This window comes from Nymphaea colorata, chromosome 3 (genome assembly GCF_008831285.2).
Source record: "Nymphaea colorata isolate Beijing-Zhang1983 chromosome 3, ASM883128v2, whole genome shotgun sequence".
NCBI lineage: Eukaryota > Viridiplantae > Streptophyta > Magnoliopsida > Nymphaeales > Nymphaeaceae > Nymphaea > Nymphaea colorata.
The window spans coordinates 2,626,607-2,637,494 of NC_045140.1; the positions used below are offsets into that span (position 1 = coordinate 2,626,607).

Genomic DNA, 10,888 nt, shown 5'->3' on the forward strand with positions numbered 1-10,888 from the left:
CCTTTAAGCTGTTCCACTGTTTTAAACCCTTTTATGTGAGGTCGTAACTGGTTCAACTGGAAGTAAATTCCAAATTCTAGTTTGGTACATAAAACTCTTGTTGCCGATCTGAAGAACCTATTTACCATGGTAAAGGGAATTGACAGATCCGCCAAACGCTAAAGGCAATAAATATTTTAACTACACAGGAATAACCAGATGACTGTAATGGAAAAGTAAAGTTCTAATAAAAAAAGTGTTATTTAATTTGATTAATATTATCTGATCTTGAATTTGTTTAGCCGGAATTGTTAAAAAAAACTTAAATCTGATTAGTAATTAAATTTCAATTCGATATGCAGGTTTCCAAGAAAATTTGAATGAGTCCAATTAGATATCAATGTTGAATTTTATGCTACCTGAATCCAAATAAATTGATGCAAGAGTAACAAAACCGGATTAGTTGAATTCTGTAAATGCAGACTTCTCCTCTCGTGTCTATGTGATAAAGAAAGATTGCTAAGTGGCAGGACGAGAGCTTCTGCAGAGTCAAGAGGGCAGTGTTGAAAAAGAGTTGATGCTTCTTGGGGTTGGCGCCAGTAGCTCGTATTAAAACTCCAGCCCCACTGACTCAAGCCTCTGAGCAGCCACATGAGCAAGATTCCGCTCTGCAATCACCACCATTTCCGATGCCACTCCCCACCACCATTTATTGGAAATAATAAATAATCGTTTAGCATAACTGCAGAATTCCGTCCATTATGGCTGTTGAGATGGAGAAAGAAGCGGAGAACTATGGACACTATCATTTATGGTCTTTCACTTCATGATCTCTCCCTGTTTCCCCTGAATTGAAAATTCGGTATTTCTTTGCATCCCTCTTGCTCTATGCAAAAATGAAGGCACTTTGACCAGTCCACTGATGCCCATGTTGCCAACTGCAGGATTGGTGTTGATCTTTAGAGTTCTGGGAAGTGGTGGGAGGTTTTGTTCCTCTTTTTCTTACTTGGGCTCTTCATTTCTGCTGAACAGGTGAGTTTGGTTGTTCTTGATTTTCTTCTGGGTTATCTTGCCTGGCTTTTTTTATATGTGCCGTGTGGTTGGCTAGTGTATATTGGGTCCTTTGAAGACACAGATCTGGGTAGCTGTTTGGTTTGCGAGATTCGCTACTCTTTGAGAAATTCTGTTTCTCTTCTCATTATCTCTATTATTTTGTTAATTTGGTATTGTATTATTAAGTTTTTTATTTCAATGATAGGTTTCTGTAATCTGGATATTCAGCTTTTCCGGGCAGATTGAGAATCGCTGACTTTGATCGAACAGCGAAAAGAGCATAGGATTTGAAGCTTCCCTACAAATTTGGGTTTTCTCCGTCTTGTTGGCCTTAGTCAATAACTTCGCAATCTTTTTCAGCTCTGAGTAATCTTCAGCAGATCAGATTAAGAACAATAAGAGTGAAAGACTTGGAAGCTGTGGTCCTCTTATTAATGTCGTTGAAGTATTAACGCCAAGTTGATCTTTCTGGTAACCATCTTAGACAGTTATACAATGAAAAAGGTTCATGTATTTGAAGTTGTACTCTGAACGTCGGTCAGTTGTTTACGAGATCAGTGCTAACCGGAGTTTTTCCTTAGACCCTGTTTGTCTATTTTGTTGCAAGATATTTGCATCGGGAAACGAAAATGAAGGCTGCAGAGGATAAGAATTGTTGCGAGTATGGGACTGCAACGGACAGTTTGAGTTCTAATGTCCGCAGTTTTGAGTTCCACAAGGGAATTGGCACAAACAGGGGATCAAATTCTCGAGTGGTTTTGAACTCACTTAATAAACCAGCCCCATCAAAGTGGGATGATGCACAAAAATGGCTTGTTGGCATGTCTAATGGGGTTGATCAGGGGCACTCCAAAATCAACAAACCTAGGAATTCAAATGCAGATGAGCAGAGGCATATATTTCCCACAGCTCAGAAAGGAAGAGTTCCTGGGGAGGGAACTGATTGTGAGCAGGATGTGGTTTTGAACCCAGATGAAGGAGAAACTAAGAAAATTGATTACAGTGAATCATTTTGGAGGATCAATAAGCCATCAGAGGATTCATCAATGATACGGTCAATCTGTGTGAGGGACATGGGCACTGAGATGACTCCAATTGGTAGTCAAGAGCCATCAAGGACAGCTACTCCAATCAGAGCCACAACTCCCTCAGCCAGGAGCCCCATTTCCTCTAGGACCTCATCTCCTGGGAGACGCAATCAAGGAGTGCAATCTATTGAAACCAACCAAGCTCATCAGGGGTCTGCTGGAAACAGACTAGAAACAATGATTCCGGGAAGATCTAGCTTTTCTGGGACTGGGTGGGTAAACAAAGATGAAGATGAATCAGAAGCCTCAAAAATACTGCAAAAGAACAGTTCAGAGAGAGACAGAAGAATGAGTATGCTAGAAGCACGTGCTGTGGCTTGGGATGAGGCAGAGAGAGCAAAGTACATGGCAAGGTAAAAGCAGTTACTTCATTACTCAGTTCTTTTGCCAACTGATTTGTAGCTTGTTTACAAGTCTAGGGCTTGCTTGTGTTTCTTATCATCTTCGTCTGACTTAATTTCTTGCACCAAATTTTTACACGTGGATGTGTATTCTTCAAGGCCTTCTAGCAAAAAATGCAGTTTGCAATGAAGAAACAAGAAAATTAACACTGAGCTCATTGGCATGTAACTGCTTACTTTTGATAGTTACCTTTTTAGTTATTCATGATTGTTTTTATAATCGTCAAGAAGTTGTTTGCTGTGACTGGCATATTGTTCATATGAATATGATGGTTGATGACATATAATGTTCATATGGTGATCAATATCATATAGACAGAATAATGTTCTTTTTTGCCTTCAATAGATTGAACAGTATGGTGATCCATGCATATCAGATGAGAATATGGTGATCCATGCATAATATTCTCACCACTAGATTCCAAGCATTAGCTTCTTTCTTATTGCTGAATGGTGTGGTTTCAGATACAAACGTGAGGAGGTGAAAATTCAAGCCTGGGAAAACAGTCAGAAGAGAAGGGTGGAAGCAGAAATGAGGAGAGTAGAGGTACTTCAATGTCCTATTTAAATGTTTCTTATATGGATGATTCTATGGGTTGGGGGCAGAGGAAAGTTATCCTTCCTTCCCCTGGTCATCAAGCATACTCTGAGTTGTTCTATATCAGTAACAGTTACTTTTCTGGCGAGACAATTTTAGTGAAGTATCAATCTTAAGATGAAAAATTGATAATACATGATAGGTGTTTGTGTTGACTGATCTTGACAATCCAGTCATTTTAGGAAGATGATTGATAACTCTGGTACTGTGTAGAACAACCTTTCATAACCCTGTAAGTCCATGACTAGTCTCTGCTGTTCTTTGTCATTTTTTAGTAATGTGAACTGTTTAGGCTTCCATCATTTCCTGTTTTCATTTTCTCTAACATAAAAATACATCATTTTCCTCACTTTTTCCCAACACTATCTTGGATATTCCCACTTTATGCATGCTAGATATAGTCTATCTGGGATATAGACAACAGTATGTCATTTGATTGTTACCATTTGCCATCACCTAAAGTTTTTGGATATTTATTAATTCGTGCAAAATGCAGGTTAAGGCCGAGAGGTTGAAATCCCGTGCACAGGACAGACTGGCCAACAAGTTAACTACAACTCACCGGAAGGCGGATGAAAAGCGTGCAAATGCAGAGGCCAAAATGAAGGAGCGTGCTGTGAGAACATCAGAGAAAGCTGACTACATTCGAAGAACTGGTCATCTTCCAAATTCCTTCTTTTCCTTCAAGTTGCCATCATTCTTCTTCTGCAAAACCTGTACTCCGATTTGATGTAATGGATCTGGCAAGCAGTGCTCCTGTATTTACAGTTATATGGGGTGTAATCTCCACTCCTGCTGTTGCACTGTCATGCTTTCATTTTAATTGTTTACATTGTAATTTACGTTTTGAACATTACTGCAACTGTTTTCCCGACATACCTGTGCTTTTGTCATGATTTCCTTTTTATGAGATTCTTTAACAGATCACGAGAATTATTAACAGGTCACTCTCAAGCATGAGTGTTATTAACAGATCACTATTTAACTGGCTTGATCGGTTGTTTAATGGACCAATATTCTCACAAAATATCAAAGACTTACAAAAGCATCTTCAGGTTAGATTCAAACGGACAGTTGACTTCTAGAATTTATTAGACCATCTACGAGTAATAAATTGAAAAGGACATGGTTCCCCATGATGTTGGAGCACTTTCAGTGTGCCCAGGTATAGAGAAGTTTGCAATAAGCAACTGGCATGCATGTGCCGAAGTAGTGAGACAACAAATCCTAAGCATATCCTTGGTTACACACGCCCATGATCCAGTGACCATTGTCACCACAACCATGTCTGATGTACAATTCTCTATGAGAATTGAACCCCAAAACTTTTTCAGTGTAAAAGAGGCCCGTTCTTGCTGCATATGCCAAATAACAGATCACGGGTTTGAGTTCTGAAGAAGCCATTTCTTTAGAAAAAGGTTGAATTATAGTTCTATATTCAATCTACGCCAAGCCATGGGACCACACTAGCTGTGGCCTTTAATGTACAGCAGACAATCCTGCAAAATGTAAGCTGGCCTACTGTTACTATAACTGTATATAACATGTTATGCAATTACCTAGGTGCACCATGGTTGTTTAAGTTTTAAACTACCATTTTCCACATTCTGGTTCTGAGTTCTCTGAGCCCACTATAAATTTTTCATTTTTCGCTCCATGTAACTGTACTCCTAAGGTGCAAGATCCCTGTCATTATTCATGCAATATGCTTGAATGCACTTCCGGAACTTTCATGTCCACAATATTTTTCCTTGTCCTCAAGGAGGCGGACATTTCTCTGTATTTGTACTGATTGGATTAAGTTGTTTAAGGATTTTAGGCTATGAACCCAAGGAAAGCGTTGGACGTAGGGGTAAAAACGTTAAAAGCAACAACCCCACTCTTCTTTACCCCCATAGGAGAGCTTCTTCAGCCTTTACAACCCTAGCAGCGAAAGGAAGCAAACAGCCACTTGGTTTGAGGCAAGTAAACTGAGGCCTGTTTTCTCTTAAAAGAAGTGGTGTGCCAAGTGCACCATCTTCGCAACCTTGATCCCGCAGGCCACATCATAGCAAAGCGTTTACTCCACACTGATAGCATGCTGTTGCAACAGGCAACTCAACAAGATGTTATTAGGCATTCTTCTGCCAAGATCGCACAGCAGCACATGCCTGTGCTGCCAACATCGTCCAGCACATGTCCTGCAAATTTTGACTATCATGATATGAGAATCTAACACATCTTCATACACGTGAATGCACATGTTTATGCACTCATGTGCAGAACATTGGTTTTATTGTGAAATATATCCAATACTTTTGTGTCAAAAATGCTGGGCTGGAAGTTCCTCAGTTTACAACTGGCTCTAACTTGGGGGTCTAGATTGTTCAGCTAGAGAAACTTGGCTTTTTCTGAGTTAGATCTGAATAGCCCAATAATTAATTGAATCTTTGAGTTGGTTGTGTTGTTCGACTCTCGTTGAGACTTGCCAATATAATATGTTTCTTGGTCGAGCCAAAATCATGCACGATGATGGTCCAGACTCCAAACACAAATATGCCTGATGAGAGCAGAGCTGGTGATCCTCCAGAGCAGTTCTTAAAATTCTTTTGCTTCAGGTCCAATCTCACGATTCCCAAAAAGAAATGGTAGGGGCCTCAATAAATGTGGTGAGTACATTCTCAATTTGTGGCCATTGATCTTCACAGTGAACAAGATGTAACAGTATTTTAAGAATGTGATTTGGCAGATAATATTGACCTCTTCACATGATCGACTCAGTTCAGCTTTATGTACGTCGGTGACCAGACTGAGTCTGAGGCTTGAAAAACCTCCATTACTGACCATCAGTTAAGAATCTCTAACCAGGAGAATATCGACGCCAGTCTTTTACAGTAGCCACAAGTTCTTTTAAGTGGTAATCCTCAGGCTTCTACCTCTTTTCCTGCACTGTGGTTCATTTAATTTCAACTGACACATCACCACTGACCTGTTTTCTGCTCACTGCAGAGCTTTGTCTCACTAATGAACAAAATGAAAACGTTCAATTTTGCTAGCACAGGCGTTGAAAGTTTGTCTGGACCTTGCTTTTCTAACGATGGGTCCTAATCATACCCATCAATGCTGAACTTCTCAAAAATATCACGATTTGTGAATAACAAAGGTGACAGATATTTTCAGGATACCAATCAGAGCAGATAATAGTATCAGCATCGCATTAAGGGTTCCAGGTTCATCCTTGCTTTCTGAACAATTGAGTACCCATTCATCTCCACCTTATAGCTATTGACAAACTCATTTGTTGTTTAATCAAATATTCAAAATTGATCTTCAAGTTAAAATTGTGAATAAGAACTAGTATTTCTGATGAAATGGCACGAGAGAGAGAGAGAGAGAGAGGGAGGGAGAAGAGAGAGAGAGAGGGGGAGAGAGATGAATGACTTGAACTTGATGATAGAGATTAACCAGGCAATAGAGATGTTAACCAGGCATTACTTAGTTGGACGAGCTGAATGGAAGAAGATTATGGAAAAACTACGGACTGTTCCTTCTGTATGAAATTTAAAATTTTGGACACCAATACCCATTTGCTGACCGCGTGGAAGGCTGCCCACATGGTTGAATTGACAAAATGATCTACTAATTATACTGAAAGTCCGAGAATCAGGGATTGATTTGCCAGTCAAACAAAGCTTTATTTGCATATGCTCTATGAGAGAGAGAGAGAGAGAGTGTATATATATATATATATATATATGGAAATCGGATTTTACACAGTCAAAAGAGGGCCGAAACCCCGGTTTGGAATCTTAGCCATTAACATCCCTGCTGAATGCCCATAACTTGACAGTACATATTCAACTTGCAGCTTCATTTTGGATAATAATTTGCAGTCTTCAGTCTTCACCGCCTAGCATTGGATGCTTCCTGCTCATTTGAGTGCTGCACTGGCTGCAGTTCGGAAACGTAAATGTCAGAAAATAAATTTACCGTGGAATTGGGGCCATGAGAGGTTCCTTATTTATTCCCTTGGCCGGGTCACCGGTAGACAAGTTTTATCCCAATAATGGCTTCACTCGGCCACTCTTTTCCAGCTTGCATATATAGTGGCCTTCCTTGTCTTCGGCAGTTCCTCCGGAGCCACGTTCCGATGATCATTGAAAAATCTTCATTAATCAGAGAAGAAATCGGTAAAAATTATAACTACAAAGCCAAATTAATTCCCCGTAAATTCGCAATTAGTCAGTTACAGATCCACAACTCTGAAGAAGAACACTATGCTTGAATACAGTATCTTAACATTATTATTTACATGTAATTTTTGTGACTTAGATTTACTTATTTGCTAAGTAATTCCATTTGCAGAATTTTGGGCTCAGAAACCGACAATTAATTAAGGGGCACCCCTATATATAAATGAGAAAATTTTTTAATTCATCAATGTTGAAATAGAGTTTTTGTAGGGCTAGTGCGGGCAAATGCCCACACCTGCCTATATGTGGTCTGACATGGTCAGTTTGGGTTAGCGCCTACTATAAGTCAATGGGTCGAGCAGCTCGAGCTGGACATGTTTATTAGAGAAGTGAGTTAAACCTAACAAATTAACTGAGTTGAGCTCGAGTTTTAATCGCTTGATCCTAGTGTAAGCTTGACTCTCTCTCTTTCTCCCTTTATATACATATATATATATATATAATAGTTATTTTTTTGTCACTAAGCCATCATAAAGGATACATTTATGAAGACCAATAGTTTGAGCATGGTATTTAGCTATATAATTCACATTTGACAACGGTTTTTAGCAACACAAAACATAGCATTTTAAAAAGTTAGTATTATACTTAAAACGGCAAGGATTCTTTGGGGACTGATAAATTGGGTTATTAAGTGATTGGCTGTTATTGTTATAACATTTGTTTGGTTGGAACCAGAACTGCTAGGGGTTGGATTGGGATCTATCAGTGTGAAAGTATATTAGGTCATTGCAATAATATTCAAGTAGCAACGGGTTGGATTGGGATCTATCAGCCTCAAAGTATATTAGGTCATTGCAATAATATTCGACAATCAAATTTGAGGTTCTACATGGGCAGACAAATGATGTACATATATAAGATTGTGAGGAATTTTGGGAGATTTATAAAAGAGGTTGTTAAATGAAGATTGCCCTAAGCTCAATGTAGGAGTAGGTCTGGTCATTATAAAAAATGAACAAAAAGAAAAAAACTCAACCACAAAATGGTTTCAATTATATATATATATATATTCCAGATATTTAAAGTCTAATATTGAAGATTACCATTTTTAGTTGGTTTCAAAAGATCTAACCCATACATATGAACCATATATTTCTAAAAATATCACAAATTGGTATACATTAGCTACCTTTTAGTGTTATACAGAGGCCGAGATACATGGCACTGGTGAAGGTGTGCAAATTTTTCGTGCGCCAGTATGGCTAATAACGAAAATACGTCCGCTTAATGGAAAAAGTAGAGTTTTTGTAAGGACAAAAAAAGAAATTTTAAAAAAAAAAGACATGCTTAGATAATTACCAAATTGCCCTTATTTTCGTTTTGGCGCACAGGTTACGTGCACCTACGGTGCATGCAGCTCACCCTCAGGGGTTCTGTGTGGCAAACTGCCCACACGCCGCCCACATTGGCTTCAACCTTGGTTATAACGCACAAAAATATAGTGGTCAAATTGAATTCTTTTGAAACCTATGCTTCTTTCTATTATTTTATTGAAAGTTGGACAACCTTTATTAAACTGTTATTAATTAATAATTTTTTTTCTCAAATTTCTTCGAAGTTTGATAAACCTTTATTTAAATCGGGCTCCACCATTTGCTGGTAAATTGTGCGGTTAATTGGATCGATCTATTATACAACGGATCATGCCAAAAGTAGGATCTCTTCTAACAACAACCAATTAATTTAATAAATTTTGAAATTGAATCTAAATTAAACAGACAATTACGTATTAAACAGACAATTAAGTACCTATAATACACACACACACACACACACACACACACATATATATATATATATATATATATATATATATAAGGCTGGTATTCCGACTTGGTTCAGGATCCGGACCAACTTAACTGGATTATTGTCATTCCCCAGATCTCTTCTTTTTAACGAGATCCAACTAAAGGGAACTCATTTATTTGTGTTTCCTTTTTCTCTCGCATCTAAACGCTTTTCCACAGCCTGGAAATCTTTGGAAATCATGTCAAGACAGTTATTTTGGTAGGTTACTTGAGCAAGCCAGTGGGATTCGATCTACGAGCGGTTCCAGATTCTGCAACGCCATCTTTGTTAGTGCCTAAAAATTAGCCTTTCCCGTTCCGACACCAAATGGCAGCCAATATATAGAAGGTCATTAAAAATTTTATTGCATTCATGGATTAAATCTTTCAATGGATCTTGAAATCTTTGGAAATTAACCATGTAGTATGTCACCTGCTATATATATGGAAGGTGATCTTGGAAATATTCTCCCCGAAATAAGATAAATACTAGGCAATCGAGCTATCAAAGACTCATCTCATAACTCTCTTGTCATCCCTACTCCTAGAAAGGAAGAAGAGAAAAATGGCAAACAAGGTGTTGGTGGCTACCATTTTCGTCTGCTTCCTCCTCGTTTCGTGTAAGTGTTTTTTTTTAAATGTTCTCCGGCACTAAACAACCAATTTTAATTTATTCAGATAATCCTATATATATATATATATATATATATATATATATATATATATATTGGATTAGCTAAATAAATTAAAATTGTGAGTGAGTGAATGATGACTTTACTATGCAAAGTCACCCAGCGTCACTCATCCAAGTAGATAGATGGTTGACAAAAACCAACAAAAAAAATGTGAACTGATATTAAATGAAAAATATGGCATCAATTTTTTTTGTTGTTTTTTTGGTTAACTGTTCACTATGATGGATCAAACAACCTTAGTTAAATTGGATGAATTTTAAAGATTAAGGTCACCATTCAATATATATATAAGACTTGTGATTGATGGTATTGAAATATCTTCAGGTTGCGAGGGAGCAGAAACTACGGAGTCGGTGTGCTGCACGAATCCTTACAATGGATGCCACAAGGGGGACGGAGCGGATGAGAGCCGGTGCAACTCCTTCTGTTCGGACAAGGGCTGCCGGGGCGGCGAGTGCAAGAGCTGGGGCAACCCCTCCGGCCAATGCCACTGCTACTGCTGATCCTCACATACTGCTATCCGATCGTCATTGACGTCGCCGGAACCTCACATTGATGATGTTTTTTCTTTATTTCTTTATTTGCTGCTTATTTGCAAGGGCACCAACACGTATCGGTCACGTCTTCTCTTGATCATTATGTGCATTTTTGGATGATTCAATTAGCAGTAGGAATGCAATAAGAGTGCCACTATTTCGTCATCAGTTGACGTCTGCCTTTCTTATGGATTCCATTATCTCTCTCTCTCTCTCTCTCTCATCAATTTACGTTATGAATCTACCATGCATGTTATGGATGATGATACGAGTAAACCATTCATGCCGTCGAAGCAATGATCTCTTTCTGTACAGTGGCAGTGTGTATGTCAACGAACAAAGCTCTATGTTTGCTGCCATGATTCTACAAAATTCAGCATCAAGAAAACGAAAGCAGATACAGCAAACAGAGAGAGTGTGTGTCTTTCGTTCTCTTGATCACACCAGGAAAAAAAAAACTCAGAATTGAATGGCCCGTGTTAATGTTTTGAAAATTTTTCAGCTACGCCCCTACTA

The 10,888-nt window shown here is 38.5% G+C and overlaps 1 protein-coding gene across 2 annotated transcripts; it reads left to right on the forward strand.

Moving 5' to 3' along the window:
- Window positions 1-600: 600 nt before the first annotated feature.
- Window positions 601-3,995, forward strand: LOC116249774 (uncharacterized protein At3g61260-like). Of its 2 annotated transcripts, XM_031623035.2 has the most exons (6): window positions 601-841; window positions 924-1,011; window positions 1,238-1,503; window positions 1,640-2,473; window positions 2,987-3,068; window positions 3,616-3,995. In XM_031623035.2, exons 4-6 carry the CDS (start codon window positions 1,662-1,664, stop codon window positions 3,847-3,849), a joined length of 1,128 nt encoding a protein of 375 aa, XP_031478895.1. In that variant the 5' UTR covers window positions 601-841; window positions 924-1,011; window positions 1,238-1,503; window positions 1,640-1,661; the 3' UTR covers window positions 3,850-3,995. The 2 variants fall into 2 exon arrangements, with proteins under 2 accessions (XP_031478895.1, XP_031478894.1); XM_031623034.2 differs by having other exon boundaries at window positions 602-841; window positions 1,238-2,473.
- Window positions 3,996-10,888: the final 6,893 nt, after the last annotated feature.